General features: G+C 44.3%; 1 protein-coding gene across 6 annotated transcripts in view; it reads right to left on the bottom strand.

Annotated features, from left to right (window-relative positions):
* The window catches only part of TAOK2 (TAO kinase 2), a 247,963-nt gene that overhangs the window by 110,693 nt on the left and 111,990 nt on the right, over nt 1–25,280 (bottom strand). For all 6 annotated transcript variants that reach the window (XM_030208780.1, XM_030208781.1, XM_030208775.1 and 3 more), the window contains one exon: nt 5,198–5,311. In XM_030208780.1, the coding sequence (XP_030064640.1) occupies nt 5,198–5,311 (114 nt within the window). The remainder of the gene's footprint in view (nt 1–5,197; nt 5,312–25,280) is intronic.

The following is a 25,280-nucleotide window of genomic DNA, read 5'->3' as shown; positions in this document are numbered from 1 at the left end:
GCTTGGAGAAGAGGCGGCTGAGGGGTGGTATGATAGAGGTATATAAAATAATGAGTGGAGTGGAAAAGATAGATATAGAGCGTCTGTTTACGCTTTCCAAACATACTAGGACAAGGGGGGCATGCGATGAAGCTGGAGTGCAGTATGTTTAAAACAAATAAGAGAAAATGTTTCTTTACTCGGCGCATAATTCGACTCTGGAATTTGTTGCCAGAGAATGTGGTTAAGGCGGTTAGCTTAGCAGAGTTTAAGAAAGGTTTGGACGGCTTCCTGAAGGAAAAGGCCATAGAATGTTATTAAATGGACGCAGGGAAAAATCCACTATTCCTGGGACAAGCAGTACAAAATGCTTTGATCCGTGGATCTTGTTGGGTGATTGTGACCTGGATTGGCCTCTGTCGGAGACAGGGTGCTGGGCTAGATGGACCTTTGCTCTGTCCCAGTGTGGCAAGGCTTATGTCTTATAACTACGTCATGCAAGGTTCAGCGTTGGGAGTCACGGACCGAGAAAGGGATCTAGGTGTCGTCGTTGATGATACGTTGAAAACTTCTGCTCAATGTGCTGCTGCGGCTAGGAAAGCAAATAGAATGTTGGGTATCATTAGGAAGGGGATGGAAAACAAAAATAAGGATATTATTCTGCCATTGTATCGCTCCATGGTGCGACCGCACCTCGAGTATTGTGTCAATTCTGGTTGCCGCACCTCAAAAAAGATATAGTGGAATTGGAAAAGGTGCAGAGAAGGGCGACAAAGATGGCACAGGGGATGGGACGGCTTCCCTATCAGGATAGGCTGAAGAGGCTGGGGCTCTTCAGCTTGGAGAAAAGGCGGCTCAGGGGAGATATGATAGAGGTCTATAAGATAACGAGTGGAATGGAACGGGTGGATGTGGAGCATCTGTTTACGCTTTCCAAAAATACTAGGACAAGGGGGCATGCGATGAAGCTGCAGTGTGGTAAATTTAAAATGAATCGGAGGAAAGTTTTCTTCACTCAACGCGTAGTTAAACTCTGAAATTCGCTTCCGGAAAAGGTGGTTAAGGTGGTTAACTTAGCGGACTTCAAAAAAGAGTTGGACGGCTTCCTGGAGGAAAAAGCCATAGAATGTTATTAAATGGACGAGGGAATACAGTATTTCTAGGATGGGCGGGACAAATTGCTTGTTCTTTTGGTCGCTGTCGGTGACAGGGTGCTGGGCTCGATGGACCCTTGGTCTGTCCCAGCATGGTGATGCTTATGTACTTATCCTACTTGAAGGTGTACCAGATCTGTGTACCACGAATGTTGCAACCAATTTGGCACCACCAGTGCCATGGCTTTGGGGTGCAATTCAATCTACCAAAGGATCTGACCCAACATTGGTCATGGAAGGAACCCATAAGGAAGGCCCAATGTCGCCCACATTTGCAGGAGAGCATCCATCCTGGCTGACCCCTCCTCCTTCGTGCTACCGAAAAAAGTGGCACTGGCATTCTGCCTTGATGCCATCAAGTCCATCACTGGATTTCCTCTCTTACCAGTGAAAGCCCTCCGGGACAAAGACCACTCCACAGAATCCAGAGAATTCCTGCTTAGATAATTCACCTGAACATTTTCAGTACCTGCAATGTTAGCTGACACCAGGAGTGTTTCTCTGCCCACTGGAATAGTCCCTAACCTCCTGTGCATGGGGAGGGGGGAATGAAGGGTCTGGCCTACAAAGATTTGAGACTATATTTTCACAGTGCACAGAGATGGAATACCAGTGCAAAAAGCCAAAAGAAAAGAAAAAAAAGCTCCACAAAGAAGTTCCCCTCTAAAAAATACCAGTGCACAATGCAGTTATACTCCTGCTCTGCCCAGATGGGGCAGGACCTATCAGGATGCCAATCAGAACATGTACATGTATAAAGAGCCTGGCCAGTGTAACATGCACATCCACAGAAAAAGGGAATGTTTCCCTTCCTCAGTTACGGACGGATAAGGAAGGGTGAAGGTCTCTGGCTGTGGCAGGGGGATTCAGAGACAAAGCAGTGTAAATATGGGCATGTCAGATAACAAATGTGAGGCCAAAAGGTAAGACCTTGCATACCTGGGAGAGAGGCCTCTAGAAAGCCTAATTCACAGCTGTGAGCCCAATTTCCACTGACAAAAACAGGTTTGTATCATTCTACATCACAGGAGAAAGTCTAAACCCTGTAAGTATGGAGACCAGTGACTGAGCAGAGAAGTCTTCAAGCTCCTCATGTGAGCACAAGCTCACAGGACTAGATCTACGGTCACTATCAGACCCAGGAATTGCATATAGTCCCATGTTTAAAGAGCTTTTTGGCTCAAAGGCAACTTGACCTGGAACTGAAGCTTTAGAATCATGTGCTTCAAGAGAAAAACCATCCCTGATTTCATGGTGAACCTCACTCCCAGATACTCTAAATTTTAACAGAGTACTAGATTGCTCTTACAGATTGACTATCCACCATAGGGACTGTAATAGTCATAGGACTTTGCCTGTTACTTCTTCATTCTTCTATCGCATACTGGCCCAAATCAGTCAGCAGTCCAAACAGGAGTGAACTCAGATTCCTTGTCATTGGAGAAACGCTGCTATCATAACACCATCACCTTGGAAAACATCCTGGGTGCTGCTGACAATCCAAAGAGCATTGCTCGAAACTGAAACATTTGCCCAGAATTGAAAATCTCAAGAACCTTTGATGCAGCAGCCAAATCACAATATATAGATCAGCCTCCTTGAGATCTAAAGAGATTAAGAACTCTCCTGGCCATATGGCCACAAAGAAGGGATCTTAAGGTTTCCATTCTGAAGTGTGTGTCCTTCAAAGTGTGTGTCCTTTTCCTTTCAAAAACCAACTTTCCACAAAAAGCTCTCTCGCAAAATGGTCACCATTTTGCAAGAAACCTTTGTGTGGAAAGTTGGTTTTTGAAAGTTTGTGACAGCAATTAGGAAAGGCGATTATCTTGGAAAGTATGGATATCTGGAGAGAATACACATTTCCCTGATGCAACCCAAGGTGGTGAAACAGGGAACCCCTGTCGGGATTGAGGAAAATTTCCTAAGATAAGTATTACTCATTTAAGGAGAAATTTTGTTGAAGCTTTCACAGCTAATATAAGCTTTCCAAGTGAATAGATTATTCTGTATCTCGAAAGCTTTTCTGGTCATTTACATTGCAGAAGCAATAATTTGGTGGAGTTTTTTTTATGACTAATGATTGGGGACAGCCACCCACGGATATGAAGGTTTACCTTATATGTGGATGGGAATCTCATGGTGTCTGAAGTCTTTTTTTCTCCATCGTTTGGAAAAGTTGCTGACATCTTATATGATCCTTCTGAAGATACAGAATAAAAAAGTGGAGATTTGTTTGTGAATTGTGATTATTGACTCAATGGATTCTTTGAGTGGGGTGTGATTTCAATTACCCCAATATTGACTGGACAAATGTTACATCAGGGAGTGCCAGGGGTCGGACAAAACCTCCTGATGGAAGGGTCGAGACCAAACCTGCCTTGATATGGAGGAACCATATCCATCAAGAAGTCAGTTCTTGCCTCAACTCTGGCGAAGCTTCCTCCACCGATGTCGAGGGAGTGCCGGCTTGGGTGGCAGTCAACACAGGAGCAGCATGCGGCATCGGTGTTGGAGGCCACGCAGCAGGCTGAGGGCCAAGCGGGGCTGCAATGGGAGGCAGGGTAGGTGTAAGCACCCCTGATGCCGATGCACACCATTGCATGAAGCCCTCCAGCAGCTCAGAGATCAAGACCCGGTTGTGCTCATCAAGTGTTGACACTAGGAAAAAGTTGGGTTGCCGGCTCAGGTTGCAGAACTGCTGGTGTTGATGCGGGAGCATGGCCTTGGCTACTGGGAGACGTGCATCAGCACCTCCTGCACGGAGGGAGAGCAGTCCTCCCGGCATCAACGCTTCTCAGGTGCCGAATACTTTGACGCCCTGGAGCTCCTGGCACCACGTGTTGAGGGCGACTGATGATGATGCTTCTTGGCTTTCGCTCGAAGTGTATCACCAAGGCTTCTCTGTGCCGACAAGGACAACATTGAATCCATGCGTTGCCTAAGGTCCAGGTCCGACGGTGGTCGATCCCGGGTGCCCTGCACAGCAGGAGGCCTCAAGGCACGTGGAGACCCACTCAATGCTTCACTGCTCCCAGTATCTAAGGGACTAGCAGCAGCCATGCTTACCGACGCTCCCGGTGCAATGCTCAACGTCAATGCCTCTGACCTAGATGGTGATGCTGATGTCGAGAAACCACACCTGGCTCTAAAAATCCTCTCTCATTGAGCCTCTCTGGAAACCTGGATCCTCTTCTTCATGCGAAGACAGAGAACACAGTTAGTGGGGCTGCGATCAGGCCCAAGACACTGTAGACAACAAGAATGGGTGTCGTTCCCAGAGACTGTCCGATTGTACCAGGTACAGTACTTGAAGCCACTGGGAACCTTCGTGGACACAGGAGGAGAATCTTCCTTGGCTAAATCAAACGAAGCAATGATGCCAAAAAAAGGGGCAAGGCATGGTAAATGGAAAGGGGAAGTTCCCAGCCAAAGTCAAGGTCTAAAAGTGGCCTGATAATGATGTAAAATAAAAGGAAACTTAAAACCGGGCAAAAATCACTAAGGGAAAAATAAAAGGGCGGAGATTCCAAAACAAAAACACAATAAAAGACAAAAAATAGCTGAAAGGCACAAAAAAGCTCTCTAGGACCGAGCGATGTGAGGAGAGAGTAAAAACAAACAAACAAAAAACACGCCCTCTCCTCACCATAGTAGAAAAGGAACTGAGGAGAATGCATTCTCACGGTGGGCAGGAAGGCACTTTGGTGGAGCGTGTCTTGCGCTCCACAAACCTCTCATTAAACTTTGGTAAATTCCGGACCGGGCGACGCGGGCCGGCATCACCCACTTGTGAGAATTAATAAGCCTGCTTGTCCTCGTCAAAGCACAATTACTTATGTCCAGTTATTCTTCTTGTACACCACTTTAGGTAAATTTCTTTAAAATGGAGGTTAATAAATCCAAATAAATAAGCATGTGAATGAAGGATTTTTATCCAGTAAGCCAACACTTAAAGAACATTTACATACAAAGAGATGTTTACAGCAGGAAATTATATTTCATTTTTTCAAATTTCCATCTTCCCAAGAGAAAAAAATATTTCATAATGAGAACACACTACTCACCAATATGGCGTCCCCACAAAAGAGTTGGCTGGAGCCACAATGGAGGCAGAACCAAAGTCCCCAAGTTTCACCAAACCAGGCTCTGTCAGGAGGATGTTCCCAGCCTTCACATCCCTGTTTAGAATAATTAAGATATCAGCAAAATACTACTATTACTTATTTTTATAGTGCTACTAGATGTATGCAGCAATGTACAATGGTGGCAAGTATTTTGGGGAAGGGAAGGGAAATGGGACTTGATATACCGCCTTTCTGAGGTTTTTTTGCAACTACATTCAAAGCGGTTTACATATATTCAGGTACTTATTTTGTACCAGGGGCAATGGAGGGTTAAGTGACTTGCCCAGAGTCACGAGGAGCTGCAGTGGGAATCAAACTCAGTTCCCCAGGATCAAAGTCCACTGCACTAACCACTAGGCTACTCCGCTCCTTTGGTACAATTAAGTTCCTACCCTAAAGGGCTTACAATCAAGGGGCTTAGCCAGACCTGACATTTTTGGAGGGGGGGGGGGGCAGAGTTAACATGGGGAAGCACTAGGCATATAGGCGTTGAATAGTGCTTGGTATACTCCTAAATAATGCTTTAGTGTGCACTTGATAACGGATTTCTAAGTAAAAAGTCTGTCCTCCATCAACATAAACAACATGCACACTTAAGGAAACCTTGGAAGCACTGACATTTTTAAACGAAGCTGCATTATCCAGTGAACATACAGAACCGCAATACGCTTCCTATTGGAAAAGCCAAACAAATTACACTCCTATGGATCCATGCACAAATTACATGCCAGCAGAATCTCTCATCTTGTTCACTGACAGAACACAGACCACTACTAGTAATCATTTTTATAGTGCTCCTAGACGTACACAGCGCTGTACACTTCAACATAAAGAGAGAGTCCCTGCTCAAAAGAGCTTACAATCTAATTAGGAAAGACAAACAGGACAAATAAGGAATAAGGGAATTACTAAGGTGGGAATGATAAAACATAATGATATCAAAACACAGTATGAGCTGTTGAACCCAATGAGGTAATCTAATACTGCACAAACTGATCAACAGCCAATCACAATCCTGAAGGGTTGTGTACGGTGAGTAACTAACAATAAAAAAGCAGGAAAAACCCTCAGAAACCAAGGTATTTACCAAGGTCTGACTAACAAGACATACATCTATGTAAGATTTTTTGTCCGTGGTCTCATCTCTTTCATAGGGTTTTCTTTCCCACTTTCTTGCAATCAATAAATGCCCATAATAGAGCCTTATAACTCTGAGTATACTTTAGATGAGCCAAAACTACAGCAGAAATTAACTTAGCTTATAGTATAAAGATGGCTTGATAACCCCCAAATCAACTGCACATTTTTTCTTCAACAGGGCCCAAAACGTTTCACCCACTTCAGGGCTTCATCAGGAACCACCAGTTTAATCATAATAGGGGTATAGATCTCAAAAGACTCTTAGGCACAGCATGCTGCAGGAGTCTAGCGATTTCCTGAATCAGGTGAAGGCTTGTTTCAGTCATACTACTGGCATCAAAATACAGCAAGAAGGGTGTCAGAGAGAGGAGTCTCTCCAAAAATTGAGATCTATACCCCTATTATGATTAAACTGGTGGTTCCTGATGAAGCCCTGAAGTGGATGAAACGTTTTGGGCCCCGTTGAAGAAAAAATGTGCAGTTGATTTGGGGTTATCAAGCCATCTTTATACTATAAGCTAAGTTAATTTCTGCTGTAGTTTTGGCTCATCTAAAGTATACTCAGAGTTATAAGGCTCTATTATGGGCATTTATTGATTGCAAGAAAGTGGGAAAGAAAACCCTATGAAAGAGATGAGACCACGGACAAAAAAAATCTTATATAGATGTATGTCTTGTTGGTCAGACCTTGGTAAATACCTTGGTTTCTGAGGGTTTTTCCCGCTTTTTTATTGTTAATGATAAAACATACACAATAAAAGACCAAAATTAGAAAAGGAAACACTGAGAAATCACATTCTCTGTAAGCAGTACAGCACAGGAGAAATAAAAATAAAAAGGGATTATCTACTGTAGGAAGGAAAATACAAGATCACGTTCTATTCCAAAATAAAACCCACAAATAAATTATCTGGATACCTAAGAAAAGTTAAAAACTTGTGGAACAACAGTGAGCTGTATTTTGAAAGCACTGAGACTAACAAAGTTACATAGAGGCATATTTTCAAAGCACTTAGACTTATAAAGTTACATAGCAACCTATGGATTGTAAGTCTAAGTGCTTTGAAAATGAGCCCCAGTAACTCCAACCAACTTATTAGTGGAACATAACCACAGAGGCATGGTATGGTCACATTTCAATATTTATTTATTTATTTGTTGCATTTGTATCCCACATTTTCCCACCTATTTGCAGGCTCAATGTGGCTTGCATAGTACCGTAAAGGCATTCGCCAATTCCGGTATAAACAGTTTCACAGTGATGTTATGGTAGAATAAGGTGCATGTGGAACAGCATGTTAGGGAATTGTATAGAGGAAGAGTTACATTATGTCCATTACATTCTTTGGTTTCGTAGTGTTGCAGGGTTCTGGTATTTAAGTAGGGTCGGTAGGGTATGCCTTTTTGACCAGGTACGTTTTTAGTGATTTATGGAAGTTTAGGTGGTTATACATTGTTTTCACGGCTTTTGGTAGTGCGTTCCATAGTTGTGTGCTTATATAGGAAAAGTTAGATGCATAAACTGATTTGTATTTAAGTCCTTTGCAGCTTGGCTACTGGAAGTTTAGGTATGTTCTTGTTGATCTGGATGTATTTCTGACTGGTAGGTTGATGAGGTCTGTCATGTATCCCGGGGTTTCGCCGTAGATAACCTAATGAACCAGGGTGCAGATTTTGAAAGCAACATGCTCTTTGATTGGGAGCCAGTGCAATTTTTCGCGTAGGGGCTTGGCGCTGTCAAATTGCGTTTTTCCTAGTATAACTCTGGTTGCCGTGTTTTGAGCGATCTGAAGTTTCTTTATGAGTTGTTCTTTGCATCCCGCATAAATTCCGTTGCAATAATCTAGTTGGCTTAGTACCATTGATTGTATCAGGTTCCGGAATGTTTCCCTCGGGAAGAATGGTTTCACGCGTTTGAGTTTCCACATTGAGGCCAAGATGCACTAAAAAATTGTTAAAGCCCTTCCCTTACTGATTCCCTTAGCGAATTGGTAAGGAATGGGAATGCATCAAGGAACAGGAATGCAAACGAGCTGCTCGTTGTAGCTCACTTGCATTCTCTATTCCATCGTTAAACAGTCAGCCAGTCGAGCATGCGCAGTGCAGCCAAGCGTTATATGCTGGTTGCTCTGCGCATGCCAAGGACGTCCTTTATGGACGACCTTAACTAAAAAAAAAAAAAAAAAAAAAAAGACAAGCTCTGTCTATGGACATCCTTTGCCCCCCCCCCCCCCCCCCCCCGTACTGAAATGACAGCTTCCCGCAGCCTGGCCTCCCCGCCATCCTCTGCACCCCTGTGGCCCCGCCCCCCCCCCTGAGATCGTCGCTGCCGCCGCTCCCCCCTCCACCCACCCCCCTCAGTCTGCCACCGGGCCGGGCCCTCACAGCGCCTCTCACCTCCGTGTGAATGCGCTGCAGCAAGCAACAGCTGATTGCTTCCCTTCGGACTTCCCTCCTTTCCTCCGTGGCCCGTCCATGTCTGACATAAGTTACTTACGTATGTAAGTTACTTAAGTCAGGCGAGGGTGGGCCAGGGAGGAAAGGAGGGAAGTCCGAAGGGAGGCGATCAGCTGTTGCCCGCTGCAACGCCTTCACACGGAGGTGAGAGGCGCTGTGAAGGTCCAGCCTGGTGGCAGATGGAGGGGGGTGGGTGGAGGAGGGGAACAGCAGGGGTGCGGAGGATGGCGGGGAGGCCAGGGCTGCGGGAAGCTGTCATTTCAATGCAGGGGGAAGGGGGGAGCGGCGGTGACCTGGGGTGGGGGGGCGGCAGCGGCGGAAGGGAAAAAAGAAAGCCAAGTGCTCGCCAGGGACGTCCTTGAAGGATGTCCATGTTAGGCACTTTAGAAGGACGTCCCTGACGAGCACTTGGGACACGCAGCTTGTTCTTTTTTTTTTTACATGGGTGTTAGGCGCTTTCCCACTGGTCTCCATGGGTCCGTTTCACAGCAGCCCCAGTATAACGAGAGTTGCAGACCTGACACGTTAGGTTTTCCACGGTAAGAGGAATTGGTAAACGTTAGTGAATCTCATTATAATAGCCTTGCAACGGTAGTGCAGCTCATTATAATAGCCTTTGAATCATCTGCATTCCGTTTTCGTTAGCTGCTACCGTGATCAGAAAATAGCCTTTAGTGCATGCCAGGGTTTACTGCTTGCTCGTTAATGGCTCGTCAATTGCTCGTTAAGTTTAGTGCATCTGGCCCCGAGTGGAACATTTTCTTAGTTGTGGATTTCACGTGGCTCTCTAGTGTGAGGTTGCGGTCAATTGTAACGCTGAGGAGTTTCAGGCTATCTGAGATGGGGAGGGTGTAGTCTGGGGTGTTTATAATTATGGGATTGTTCTCTTTGTATTGGGATGAGAGGATGAGGCAGTGTGTTTTTTTGTGTTAAGTTTGAGTTGAAATGCGTTTGCCCATGAATCCATGATGTTCAGGCCGAGCTGAATTTTGCTGGTGACTTCTGTCGTATCGTGTTTGTAAGGGATGTATATTGTGACATCGTCCGCATAGATGAAAGGATAAAGACCTTGGTCGGATAGGGACTTGGCTAGTGGGGTCATACTTGTATTAGTTCATACCGGAATCGGCTAACGCCGTTTACGGTACTATGTAAGCCACATTGAGCCTGCAAATAGGTGGGAAAATGTGGGATACATATGTACCAAATAAAAATCATTAGGTTTAAGAGGATCGGTGATAGTGGTGATCGTTGTGGTACTCCGCAGTCTGCTTTCAACTGTGATGATATGTTTGAGTTTGATTTCACTTGATATGTTCTAGTGGTTAGGAAACCTTTGATCCAACTAAGTATGTTTCCTCCGCTCCCGAAATAGTCTAGGAGTCATAGAGGGGCATAATGGAACACAAACGCCCTTGTGTAAGAACGTCCATCTCCGAGAACGGGTCCGTGAAGGGGTGGGCCAAATCGTATTTTCGAAAAAGATGGACGTTTATCTTTAGTTTCGAAAATACGGTTTGTGCCAGGCAAATGCATTGGATGTGGGCGTTTGTTTGAGCTGGGCGTTTTCGTTTTTCAGCGATAATCGAAACCGAAGCATCCCAGCTCAAAAACAACCAAATCCAAGGCTTTGGGTCGTGGGAGGGGCCAGGATTCGTAGTGCACTGGTCCCCCTCACATGCCAGGACACCAACCGGCCACCCTAGGGGGCACTTTTAAAAAAATAGGAAAAAACATTAAATTACCTCCCAGGTGCATAGCTCCTTTACCTTGTGTGCTGAGACCCCCAAATCCCCTCCAAAACCCACTCCCCACAATTCAACACCATTACCATAGCATTTAATGGTGAAGGGGGGCACCTACATGTGGGTACAGTGGGTTTTGGGGTGGGGGGTTAGAGGGCTCCCATTTACCACAAGTGGTACAGGTAGGGGGGATGGGCCTGGGTCCACCTGCCTGAAGTGCACTGCATTACCCACTAAAACTGCTCCAGGGACAGGACTTGTTGCTGCTGTATAACCTTGGCACAGCAGTTCACACCGTAAGACTAATCTCGCTGAAAACGTCTTTTATTTCAATAACCGCGTTTACTCACAGTTAACTGCAGATCAGAGGTTGTGCCCCACTGGCAACGAGTCTCCCTGATACTAAGAATAGCAGTAGGTCAGAGCTGGCAGAATGATGTACAATGCCCTCTTTCAGCAACATTCAAGGTAAGAACTAAGTTCTGTAACGTGGCTAACACACGAAAGGGATCTAAAACGGACTTACAAAAATGGCCACTACCTCGTGGACTACCGGAAACAAAACAGGGCACACTCTGACCCAGTAAGCAGGGGGAAAAGCACCATGGGAGAAGAGCCTACCAACATCGTGAGACTGTAACACAAGCTTGTGAAATCACGGAGCCCAATACCCTACACCCACCACAATGCAATGCTGATGTGACCCTACAGTGCACCCGAGAGTCACATCTGACCCAGGGAAAGGCTGTGAGAGGATCAAACACATTCTGCTGTCATGGAGGTGGGTACGGAATTTGAGGGTGGCACAGAGGCTGGGAAATAAGGTTTTCGCCAGTGGGTTTTTTTTGGTGGGAGGGGGTTAGTGACCACTGGGGGAGTCAGGGGAGGTGATTCCCGATTCCCTCCGGTGGTCATCTGGTCATTTAGAGCACTTTTTTGCGACCCGTTCGTGAGAAAAAAGGGTCCAAAAAAGTGTCCCAAATTCTCGCTAAAAACACCTTTCTTTTTTCCATTATCGGCTGAGCGCACCCATCTCTGCTCGGCCGATAACCACGCCCCAGTCCCGCCTTCACCACGCCTCCGACACACCCCCATCAACTTTATTCGTTCCCGCGACGGAGTGCAGTTGAAGACGACCAAAATCGTCTTTTGATTATACCGATTTGACCGCCCACGGGAAACGGACGCCCATCTCCCGAACATGGGCGTTTTTCTCCTTTCGAAAATAAGCAAGTTAGTAGTACATTATGGTTTACTATGTCGAATGCACTGGACATGTCGAATTGGAAGAGAAGTATGCTTTTGCCTGTTGCTATTTCTTGCTTGAATTTCGCTGAGAGTGATTAGTACTGTTCAGTGCTATGGAGGGGACGAAATCCTGATTGTGATTCATGTAATATTGAGAATTTGTTTAGACAATCAGTAAGTTGCTTGGTTATCATGCTTTCCATCAATTTGATTGCCAGTGGGATAGATGCTACTGGTTGGTAGTTGGAGATTAGGTGGGATGTGAGGTCAGTTATGAAGCAGTCAGGGGTGGATTTTATTAGGTAGCTGGGGCAGGTATCCAGTTTACAGTGGGTGTTAGAGAACCTTTTGATCACCTGGGTGACTGTTTCAGTGGTAAGGAGAGTGAAGTTTGACCAATTTCGGTCAGCTGGATTTTCTCCGGGGGTTGGATCCAGGCTATTGATGAAGTTTTCGATATCGGGATTGTCCTGGGGTAGCATGTTGCGTAGGTTTTTAATTTTTTCATTGAAATATTTGGCAAGTTTGTCTGCAGATGGAATGTCTGTATTGGTTGTGGTGACCGCCGTAGTGTCTAGTAGTTTGTTCGCGAGTTGGTATAGTTTCTTCATATCTTTGTGATCAGGCCCTATTTTAATTTTATAGTATGTCCTTTTGGTTTGCCTTATTGCGTATTTGTATTTTCTTTGTGTCTGTTTCCATGCATTGAGTGTGTGTTCATCTTTTATCTTTTTCCATGCTCGTTTGTGTTTCCTGGATTGTGTTTTTAGTGTTTTCAGTTCTTCGTTGAACCATGGTATAGAGTTGTGCCTACGTGAGGTTCTTGTTCGTAAGGGTGCTATTTCGTCTAGTATAATTCTGACTCTTTTTTCCCATTCTGTGAGGTAGTGTGTGGAGTTTGTTTGTGCTGTCCATTCGTTACTGTAGATCTGTAGCCAGAATGTTTTTGGGTCTATTTGGCCTCTGGTGCTGTATGTTGTGTGTTCTTGTGTGCGGATTGAGCCCTTCTTCCGCCATTTTAGGGATAGATTTAATTTGTAGTGGTAGGTCCATGGTGTTTCTGTCCATTTGATATCTGTTATTATTAGGTTCTGGTCTGTTGGCAGAGATGAGAACGAGTGTGTGCCCTTTGACATGGGTTGCTTGCATTTGTGGCCAACTGAGATCCCATGAGTGGAGGAATTCCTTACATTCTCGTGCGTTTGTAGAGTTTGGATCTTCTAGGTGAAGGTTGAGGTCTTTGTATATTGGCGTTGGACCCTTTGTATATTGGCGTTGGTTGCACATGCGTTCGAAATGAAGTCAGTGAAGGTGGTTTGGCCATCGTTCCAGTTACCTGGTGGTCTATAAAACAAGACGCAATTCAGATGATCAAACAGGGTTTTGTTGTGGATTCTGATTGAGGCAATTTCAAGTTGGGGTGTTATGGTTGGCAGTGGTTTCGATGGTAAACTGTGACCGGTAGATTAATGCTATGCCTGGCCGCCTCTCTTTTCCTGTCTGGGCCAGTGAGTGATTTTGTACGCTGGGGGGCAGAGATTAAGGATTATGGGGTCCTTTTGATCATGGATCCAGGTTTCAGTGACAAAAATTAGATCAAGGTTTTTTGATGTGATCCAGTCTGTTACTATTGTTGTTTTGTTTACTACGGATCTGGCGTTGATGTAGCCCATTTGAATTTTTTGGTGTGGGTTGTCTAGGTTTGGTATTAAGTGGATTTTTGTTAGTTGTCGTTTCTTTGTTATTGTGGGTTTGTTATAGGGTTTCATTCCCTTCTGTTGGGGTTTCCGCATGTTGGTGCTTTTCCTTTGTTTTGGTTGTTGTCGGTTTGATGGGGTGAGGTGTGTCTAAGCAATCTTAGATGGTTATGTAGTATGGGGATGATGTTACTTTCTGTGAGTGGGGTAGTTTGTTTTAGATGGATCAGAGATAAGGAGTAAATTGCTAGGAGTAGTTTGATGGTATTCATTTTGGTACTAGATTCAATTTGGGCTCCTGGTATGCCATGATCGATAGAGTACGTGGTTGGACTGTGATCTTTGTTTTTTTTTTTTTTAAAGTAAACAAATACAAATAATTTACTCACAAACAGGTGAATTTGAGGTGTTACTCCAGGGCGCAGAGCCTCCGTGAGTCAGAGCTGTAACAGTAGTTGGGGGTAGGAAACTGTTTAGAACATAGTCCGGTTCGTGTTTTTACATCATTTGTATGTGATTTCAGAGATGCCCTTCCATATAGTCGGCTCAGGTGCGCTGTTGGGTCGCTAAGGGTATGCAGGTCTGGCGTGGCGTTTGTGGATGGGCAGGAGCTGGGAACAAGAAAAGGCAACGGCCTGTGTCGCGCTGGGGTCTCGCGGCCGTGTGGTTCCTGGCAATGGTAATACTAGGGCCCAAACAGGCTATTTTGACTTAGTCTTCACTGGACCAAACTTGCTTTTCTTGTGCCATCACCATCCAGCTGGACGGCAGTGTCTTAAAAGGTGGAGGATAAAGGATTTTAAAAAAACCATTTATATCCCGCATTATTCCAAGCAAACTCGGGTTCAAAGTGGCTTACATTTGAAAATACAGTGAGACGGAATAATAGAATTCAATTATATCATGGGAGCAAATAGATGGATATGTCTAAAACATTTAACAAAGTTGAGATTAGCATATATACCCAACTGGGCATTTAAAAGTATGTCCTTTAATGATGCTGCATGTTCAGGAATCATAGCCATATGTATAAACAAGCACACACCAGAACAGGCATCTATACACACATTGCAAAGTAAACAACTTCTACAACATCCGAAGCTTAATTTTTATTTTCTCATTTCCATTTTCCAAATTTCTAGACAGCAGATATACAGATCAGCAGGAACCAAAGCAGCCCAAAACAAGCAGCCAGAAGCAACACAGTTTATACCTAATTGTTCAACTATCCTTAGAATTCACCTTTGAATTTAAAAAGCAAAACCACGTGCCTGTAAGGGCTGGATAAACGAATTAAAACGAAGTTTAAAGCAAATGCCCTTAATATGTAATACTTGATACCAATAATGAAACAGTGATGAAATATTCACACAACAAGCAGCCTGAGCCAACAGATTTATTTTTCACTCAACAGTTAACTTTGTATGAACTTGGTGGCTAACAGTGTGCTGAACTGGGCAATGTTGCCACATTCAGACTGACTCAGGACAGAACTTCTGAATGAAGGAAGTTCTTCCCTCATTATTCAGTACCACTCTGTGAAATAATAGTAATAAAAAAGGCAAGTGCATTTTTATAACATACCACTACAATCCACAAAAACAAAAGGAGCAAGTTCCCATATGTCATCTTTTTCTTTTGATGTAGGCAGAGGAAAAAAAGATGTTAAATGATTCCAGGTCTCAACCTAATTAATGTTTTGTTTTTAATTGTATTTATAGTAAGTCTGATTGTTAAGCATCTGATTCTCATAACATGATTGTCTGTTTTGGTGGCCCTTTACTAGGTGAAAACATCTCTGCATGAATACAAGCGGTCCCTATAACCTGCCCCTCCAAATGACACAATGATTTACAATTTAGAACTAATTACTCAATACTTCCTCTATGTACATCCGCATGCTGCAAAACCGGCACATTTGAAAATATAAGCGAGATCAAATAACAATGTTACCAACAATAAAGGACGACAATGTGGATAGAGCAGCTCATAGATTTGCTTGCTTTGTGTTGGGTGAACGGGGATGACCGACAGCTGCATGGAGGAGAGGGAAAAGGAGACCAACCTAATTGGCTTCAACTTTTTGACGTCTCCAGTTCCGGCTCCCTGCACCACTGCCCTTCTTCAATTTTCTGGGCCGGCGGCAGCAGCGTCAATAAGGTAAACATCCCGTGTTCGGCGGCCCCAGAAGCTCTCCCTCTGTTACAGCGTTCTGCCTAGGTGGGACAAAAAATTGTAGCAGAGGGAAAGCTTCCGGGATGCTGAAGGAAGTAGGTTTACCTCACTGACGCTGCCGGTGGCCTGGAAAATTGAAGGACAGCGGTACAGGGAGCGGCGAAGGACAGCGGTGCAGGGAGCGGTGAAGGACAGTGGTCTCTCCCTCTATTACAACATCTCACCTAGGTGGGACAGGAAATTGTAGCAGAGGGAAAGCTTCCGGGATACCGAAGGCAGTGTGTTTACCTCATTGACGCTGCCGGTGGCACGAAAAAATTGAAGGACAGAAGCGCAGGAAGTGGTGAGGGACAGCGGTTTAGGGAGCAGAACAGCAGTGACAGGAGCGGTGAAGGGACAGCGGTGCAGGGAGCGGGAGGGCAGCCAGTAGTGCCTAAAACACATGCACTTGACTGGCCATTAGGGTTTGGAGGGGGGGGGGGGTGGTCTGAGGCTGGAATCAGGAGCCTGGGCCTCCAAAGCCCCCCGTGGCTACACCACTGTTACAATCTAAGTGAATATCTGAAGCAATGGGAGACAGTGGGCCTCATTTTCAATGCACTTAGATTTAAAAAGTTCTGCAGTAACCTATAGAACTTTAGAAGTCTAAGTGCCTTGAAAATATGCCTCAATGACTCCTAAGGTCATAAGGGATATCAGAGAGAAACAGGTTATGAACCCTGGCTTTCCTAGTTCCCAGTCCATTACTTTCACCTGTGAGCCACTTCTTCAGGAAGTATGGATGCTCCCAAAGGTAATCATACTCGTCTCTTGGCCACAAAGTTTGCATCTCACTTGGGATGCTACAGAAATATCAGGAAAAATGTATATCTTAGCACCCAGAAAGTTAACATTTCTATATTAAAAAAAAAATACCTAAGAGGCCAAATCTTGTCATGCTCTTTTGCAAAGGTCACCAATATTATTTTACTACAAATTTCTGAAAAAGGGGAATCTGCCAGCAGTCTGGAGAGAGCCAAGCTGTCTACAGAAATAATTCACTTCAAAACTCTCTGGCCTCCAAGTTTGCCTAGATGGAAGGTGAAAAAAAACAATTGCTAATCGTTGGTAGAAAGACAGAAGCAGATTAAGGAAAGTTTAAAAAAAACCATGTGTCACAAAACGCCTAGCCACCCGCCTAGGATTACTCTGCAGCCACTTAGAGGGCCCATCCTCAGCACAGCTCAGGTCCGCCTGCACCTGCCACTTGTGCTCTACACTAGCACCCTCCTCCCACCAACTGGGCCACAATTGCCTCTGGGCGAGTCTTCCGCTTTCAAATTATCTCCAGTGATTTCTAGGTTACTGAAGCCACACTCCCAGTGGTCCCACTGTTCCCAGAAAGCACCCACAGACCCAACACACAAACCACTAGAATTCTTTTTCAGTCCAGGCAGGCAGAACGAACAAACAAATGTGCATATTCTCAGAACTTGGAACAGTGGACAAAATAAAATGTGCAAACAAGTAACTGAAAAATGGATCAATTAGAAAACTAACTAAACATTTGCATACTTTCTAGAAAGTATGTGGGGAGATCAGGGCATATATCTGTTCACAGAGCTTCAGCAAACAGATCTTTCTCTCTCTTCTCCCATGCTGAAACTGAAGTAACAGCCAGCATCTGCTGAGTAATGTCAAACTCCAGGCCAATCAGAGCCCAGAACAGTCAAGTTTTAAATAAAAACTGGTTACATCATTACAGGCACTTCCCATTATCTGTGTGCCAACTAAAAGAAAGAGAAATCAGTCCTCTGTAACAGCTTTAAGCATAAACATGCACCATATGTGCTAGACAAACAAGAGAAATACACTTCGACATATTTAAGACAGGAAAATATCCAATATATTTTACAGCCTTATTAAAACACACTGTTTCTTCACACCACTGATTCAGCTTCTTGGAATAGTCTTCTGATTTCTCCATTTTCTACTGTATTTCCAGCTGATCTTGAATCAAGGCATCATACAAATACAAAAATGATCTTAAAGTCCACATGTACCTCAGGGGCTTAGCCAGACTTTGGCAGGCGGGGGTCCAGAGCCCGAGGTGAGGGGGCATATTTTAGCCCCCCCCCCGGTGCCACCGACCCCCCCCCCACCACTTGACCCCCACCTCCCGCTGCCGCCAACCCTCCCCCGCCACTACCAGGTACCTTTGCTGGCAGGGGTCCCCAACCCCCACCAGCCGAAGTCCTTTTCAGCGCTGGTCTCCGACGCGTTGCTGATCTGGATTCTGTTTCTGTGAGTACTGACGTCCTGCACAGTCCTATGTGCGGACGTCAGGAGTCAAGAAAAGACTCACAGAAACAGAATCCAGATCAGCAACGTGCCGGAGACCAGCGCTGAAGAGGACTTCAGCTGGTGGGGGTTGTGAACCCCCGCCAGCAAAGGTACATGACAGCAGCAGCAGGTTTGTGGCGGTGGGAGGGGTGGTCGATACTGGCGGTGAAGGGTCAGCGGCAGGTGAAAGTAGGGAGGCCAGGGCTAAATCTTTGTGGGCCCATGCCCCCGTGGCCCCACCTAGCTACGCCCCTGATGCACCTAAGTAGTTCAATGCAGATAACAAAATTAAAGAAAATCAAACATTCATTGGGAGTTACAAAACCAATTTAAAATAATAAAAAAGCTCAGAGAAGAGAGTACAATCTAACCCAAATTTAAAAAGATAAACCTTCAAATATTTTCTAAACAGTGGATAGGAACTGATTTTTCTTAAAGAGGAAGGGCGTTCCAATTATGCACAGCCTGATAAAATAGAGACAAATAGAAAGCCTTTTTTGAATAATACAATATTGGAGTAGAAAGGGATAAAGTTAAGAGATTTCTAGATGACCTACGAGACTCTTTGTCCATAAAAAAAAAGAATAGAATTAAAAAAAAAGATAGTTCCAATCCATACAATATTCTGTACATGTGCATATATTGGGAGCCAATGTAATGAAATTAAATATGGAGTGGCTCTTTCATAATAATAATAAGAAAATAAATCTATCAGCAGTATTCTGGACCATTTGCAATCTCTAACAACGTTTTGAACTCCCAAGACAGATTAAATTACAGTAGTCCAATAAAGAAATCAATAAGCTCAGGACTACTAACTGAAAAACTGAAGTCTCAAATAAATCTCCAATTCTACATAATTTTCTAAATACTAAAAAAGGTTTATTAATCAAAGAGGAAATCTGTGTATTCGATGTTAATCGACTATAAAGCAACACTCCAGTGATTTTTAACTGCGACTCAAATTTAAATTGTAAACCATCAAATTGGAGTATAGAATCATTCCAAAGCTGGTCTACATGACCCAATATTAAAAATCGTGTCCTTATTCAGTTTCAAATAATGATCTCCTATCCATTTCTCAAGCCGACGCATGCAACTGGAAATACAATGTGAAGTCTCAATAGAAGTGGAGTAGCCTAGTGGTTAGTGCAGTGGACTTTGATCCTAGGGTGCTGGGTTCAATTCCCATTGCAGCTCCCTATGACTCTGGGCAAGCCACTTAACCCTCCATTACCCCAGGTACAAAATAAATGCCTGTATATAATATGTAAACCACTTTGAATGTAGCCACAGAAAGGCGGTATATGAAGTCCCATTCCCAAATCGGCCTTCTATTCCACAATCTGAAACTGAATAGTTTGTATCTTAACTCCAGTCTCTTCAATCTTCTGTTTACTGAGACAGATTTTACATTATAGCTCTGTCATCATGCCCAATATAGAATCAATTTTTCCCACCAGTATCTTCTCTAGTCCCATTAAGGCAGTCCAAGGGAAATCCACCATTACTATCTGCGGCTTTTGGAGTGCTATATTCCCTACAGTTTATTTATTGCATTTGTATCCCACATTCCCCCACTTATTTGCAATACTTGCCAGCCTACTCATAGTTGCTGAGCCAACAAAGACCTCTCTCTACTACGATCCACGCTGATAGCTTCATCTGTTACAGACTCTGACAAAATTGTGATGAAATGGCACCAGAACCATCCCTAACAGGCACCACTGGATGCTAACCTTCCATATCATTACTACCTGTAGTCTTCTGTGACTATTCTTTGCAGACAAACTCAAGTGTCATTTTTACTACAAGTGGCCAAACCGAACTACGGTGGTGCGAAACCCAACACTCATGCCAACCCTAAGAATTGTTTGCTTGATCTTTGTTTGCACTAGCAGTACCAGGGAACCGTGCAAAAAAAATCTGAATTCTGCACAAAACTTTTAAAAGTTCTGAGGAAAGATTTTTAAAAATCTGAACTCTTAGTTGTAATTGTTTTTGTTTTTTTTGTTTCAAGTTCGCCCAGCATTAAAGCCTAGCTTCTCTGTGATCCAAGTCTGACATGCATCCTCCGCAGCTGAGGCTTAATGCCTGCCCTAGCAGTGTCACTCCCCAACTAGCTTGAACCCCTCCCTAAGATTGATTTCCCTATCCCCCTTGCTCCCTGGAAGGTTCAATCCTGTTTTCTCTGCCCTCTTTCCCTAGCTTTCCCTTTCTCATTCCAACTAAGACTCCCCCAGTTCTCCCAAACCCCTTCTCCCCCTGTAGAAACCCTCATAGCTCTCTGAACTGCCCCTCAATACACACAAAGCCATAGCCTTCTGACCCCCCCCCCCCCACACACTTGAGCAGACACACATCACTACAACTCACAATCACCCAACCCCCTCCTCACAGCTTATCTGTAAATTCTCCGTGGCAAAACAGGGAATTTTCCTGCTTGCAAATTGTACAGCTATTTTTTATGATGTGCATTTCCCTTGTTTGGCCAGCAGATGGTGACTATTTTTTGTTAAGCCTTTACAGAAGTGACCGTTTTTTCCTGCCTGAGCTGCGAGGTAATTTTTAGTCTCAGTATGAGAAAATAAAGGTAAACATCTCTGTCCTGTTCAAGGCTTGTGAGCAGTTAATTTCCTGTAGTGACAAAGTGTTTATTTATTTTATTTATTACATTTGTACCCCACGCTTTCCAGCTCATGGCAGGTTCAATGCGGCTTACACAGTAGTTAGGATTTCAGTGAATTACAGAGAGTATAAATGCATGCTACCCTTGAGGAATCGCTTCGACAAAGGATGTTGCATGAGAGTGCAATTGTCCACCGGGTCATGGAAAACTGCCAGAGCCGCCGAGTGAAGCCTGATGTATAGGAAAGGCCAGATTTTGCCAGATGGAGTAGATAGTCAAACACCCGGGATTTGGATACAGTCTCCGGATTGAGTGTATGACTGGAACACCACGTGGAAAACCGCCTCCATTTTGCTCCATGATTTCAACGTGGACTCCTTTCTGGAAGCTAGCATAACCTGAAGTACACCTTGTGAAAACATCATGCTCGGCCTGGCTCCAGTAGCCAAGCCGTGAGACGAAGAGACGCCAGGTCCGGATGCAGAAGGGTGCCCTGATGCTGCGTGATCAGAATCCGGTTCTAGTGGCAGAGGAAGTGGAGGTTGTCGGATCAGGTTTAGTAGAAACGTGAACCAAGCTTGCCGCGGCCAATGTGGCGCTATGAGAATGACAGACGCCCCCTCCGATTTTACTCGTTAAAGTACCTTTGAAATGAGTGGGACAGGAGGGAAGGTGTAAAGCAAGCCTCCTGTCCATGGAATCTGGAAAGCATCCTCCGCCACTCTGTGCGGACTGGGATACTTTGAACAGAATCTGGGACACTTGTTGTTGTGAGGGGACGCAAAGAGGTCGATGATAGGATGTCCCCATCTGTTGAACAGTTCTCGCGTAACAGTGTTCTTGAGTGACCACTCGTGAGGCAGTAGTTTCCTGCTGAGAGAGTCCGCCAACACATTCTGCACCCCTGGTAGACATGTTGCAGTGATTGTGGATTTGAGAGTTAGCACCTGCTGCCAGATCTGTAGGGCTTCCCTGCAAGGATGCCGCGAGCCCATGCCTCCTTGCTTGTTGATGTAATACATCGCCACCTGATTGTCTGTGCGGACCTGAATATGTTGCAGATAGAGGCACTTTCGAAAAGCTTTGAGAGCTAACTTGACAGCACGTAGCTCCAGGAGGTTGATGCTGCACTCGGCTTCCGTAGTGGACCAAAGACCCTGTGTTTTGTAAGTTGCGAAATGAGATCCCCAACCCTGTTTGGATGCGTCCGTTGTTAGGTAAATGGAGGGCAGTGGTTGTCGAAATGGCAAGCCCTGAAGATGCGGGGTGTAGGTCCACCACCGTAGAGAAACTTTGAGACTCAGAGAGCGGTATCGATGCTGAAAGGGGATGTACAGCTTGAATCCAGTGGTCCTTGAGATGCCACTGTAAGGTCCGCATATGCAATCGGGCTAGGAATACCACCAGTATGGCAGCTGCCATATGACCCAGGAGCACTAATATAGTTCGAGCTGTGGTGTGTGACCGGAGGGTCAATTGGGTGATGAGGGACTGGATATGCAGGGCCCTGTCGAGAGGCAAGCAGGCTAGTGTCCGAGGCGTATGTAGTACCGCCCCTATGACTTGGAGGGATTGGACTGGCTGAATTTGTGATTTTTCGAAATTGATGAGGAATCCTAGGAATTGTGGTAGAGAAATAGTTTTCTGGAGGGCCTGGCAGTTTTAATACTGATCCTTATTTAGTTGCCTGTTATTGTCTGTTACTTTTTCATCTGTTTTATATGGTTCACTGTTCTAATTCTGTGACAATAAACCTTATTAGTTTATCGGCTCTGTTGTCTTGGACTAAGAATCCTGGTGGTTTGTGGTTTAGGTCTGTGGGTGCTTTCTAGATTCTCACATGACAACTTCAGAATACAGGACCCGAGATGGACAGAAATTCCTTGGTCCGATCGTTTCAAATTAAACGTCCCTATACTGGAAAGAAAAGAGAACCCACCCAACACATATACAGATACCATATAAATCATGGGAAAGACTGATGCAACCAAATTCTGGACAGCCATATATGAAGATCACTGGTCGCCAAAGCCTAACACGGAAGAATTCCTATCAGAATGGGATGAAATAAGCACCAACATACTGGATAAAATAGCCCCCTTGAAGATAAAAACCCGGACAGAGGCAAAACGCAATACCATGGTATGACAAAGAACTGAAAGTGGCTAAAACTCACTGCAGAAGACTTGAACGAGCACGGACGAAAAACAAAAACAATACAAACAAAAATGCATGGAGGGCAGCACAAAACAAGACCAAAATTACAGGCCAAAATGAAATTCTATAAATACCATATAGGCTCAGACTACAAAGACACAAAGAAATTATATAAACTCATAAATAATATCACCAAACCTGTGACTACAGCAAACAAAGATCCCCCATCAGCAAATGAACTCGCCAGATTCTTCGAAGATAAAATCCTCAACATCAGGAATAACCCAAAGTAGACACAAACTTCGAAACCCTAAAAGTTGAACTTAACCACCCCCCAGAAGAAGCCCCAGCGGATAGGACACAAACCGCATTCACACAACCCACTTAAGAGACAGTAGCACAAGCGCTAAAACAATTCTCCGTCCACTGCACACTAGACCCTGTCCCAATCACCTACTAAAAGTAGCCCTGGACCGATTCATAATCACTTCATATATGAGCTACATGTTTCAGAAAGACCGCTTCCCGCAGGATAAAGGCAATATACTGCTCACTCCTATCCAGAAAGACACCAAGTAAAACATACAGCAAAACTAACACCTCTCTGGTACTATGTAAGCCACATTGAGCCTACAAAATAGGTGGGAAAATGTGGGATATAAATGTAACAAATAAATAAATAAAATCAATGTCTCCTCAAAATACAGACCAGTAGCATCCACACCTTTAACAACCAACTATTACATCAATAAATTCTCCATTCTACACGAATCACAGTCAGGCTTCAGATCTCTACAAAGATGAAAGTGCTGATTACACTTCTGGCAAACCTCAAAAAGGAAATCTCTTATGGAAAAAACATCCTTCTACTACAGTCTGACATGTCAAGCGCATTTGACATGGTCGACCACAAAATCCTCAAAGGAATACTTGATTAAAATTGGTATTGGAGGGAAGATGTTTGAATGGTTCCTAGGCTTTCTGACTACCAGAACTGTTGGTGGGGGTGCAATTATGAAGGCTTAGACCAAACGGGTCCAGTGCTGGTAAATGCCTAAATATAAAGAAAAACCATAATCTACAGATGGTGAAATGTGGAGACATTTTTTTCTTCTGTGGATTACAAAACAAACAAGGCCATTTGGTGACCAGCACAAGCAAGTACCTCCCCCCCCTTCCTCCCCTCTTCTGGCCAGGCAACTGAAAGACCATGAGTCATGCAATTCACTGTTTTCAATAGGGTGTGTTTAAAGAGGCCATTTGGAGACTATTTGGATGCAGCAGGTTTCCATTTGTTGAGAACTAATTACCATTTGCAGGGGGCAAGGAGATGGACAAGGTGGGGGGGGGGGGGGGGGGGGAGAGAGAGAGAGAGAGAGAGAGAGAGAGAGAGACAGGATTCCTTGTAGCCTTAAGTCAATGGAAGGAAAAGACATTGTGAGGCTGGATGGGAACTGGATCCTGAACCTTTGAAGTGAGATAAGGGTTCTTTTACTGAGGATGTGTTAATTAACAAAAGGACTGAAATGTATCATTTAAGGAACTGTAATTATTTATGTACCTTTTGCCAATTATGCCAAATGAATGACATATCCTAGATGGCGTATTCTTGAAAAATCAGTTCTTTGTGCTTTGGGCTGAGAAACTCTATATAAAGTGCCTGGTCTGAAAGGCAAGGGGGTCACAGTCCTCGGTCTCTAGGCAGCCAGAGGTTTTGTAAGTGCCTCACTTCCTGTTGTTCCTTTTTTCTTATGTATCCAATTTCCCCCTGCTTGTTCTTGCTAAGAAACTAGTTTCTGCTTTGCTGCTAATTTTGTAAGAATACACAGTTACTAATGGGATAAGATTATTTTGTTTGTAGTTATCTTTTTGTTTTGCCCAGGCTAGTGTCCAAGAAAAATTCAGCTGAGAGTATTTGGTTTGGGTTGGGGCTTGGATTCTGGTTCTGTGATCCAGTCAGCTCCAACGGGCCCACACAGAACCTATCAAGTGAAGATGGATTCCTCTCTCTCTCTCCTCCGTGGAAAGCGGAATGTGGAGTCCCCTCAGGGCTCACCACTGTCAACAATGCTATTCAATTTGATGATGGTCCCTCTTGCCTGAACACTAGCCAAACATGGTTTCAACCCTCTTATATAGGTTGATGACGTATCAATCCATATCCCTTTCAAAAAGAACTTGCACAAAATTGCAACCAGGATAGCAGAAAACATAAATATAATGGAAACACGGGCAACATCATTCAAGCTCAAATTAAACAAGGAAAAAACTCACTGCCTAATCCTCACTTCACCACACAATACCAACTACTTCCCAAACATCAACGTCATGGGCACATCCCTCCCAATAACTGACAATCTAAAAATCCTAGGAGTCACCACAGACCACAACTTATCCTTTGACATGCAAATCTTGAACACAACGAAGATGTTCCAAACCATGTGTAAACTAAA

The sequence above is a fragment of the Microcaecilia unicolor genome, chromosome 7, assembly GCF_901765095.1.
Source record: "Microcaecilia unicolor chromosome 7, aMicUni1.1, whole genome shotgun sequence".
Taxonomy (NCBI): domain Eukaryota; kingdom Metazoa; phylum Chordata; class Amphibia; order Gymnophiona; family Siphonopidae; genus Microcaecilia; species Microcaecilia unicolor.
The sequence above is the reverse complement of the archived record's forward strand: the minus strand, read 5'-3'. Positions and strand labels throughout refer to the sequence as shown.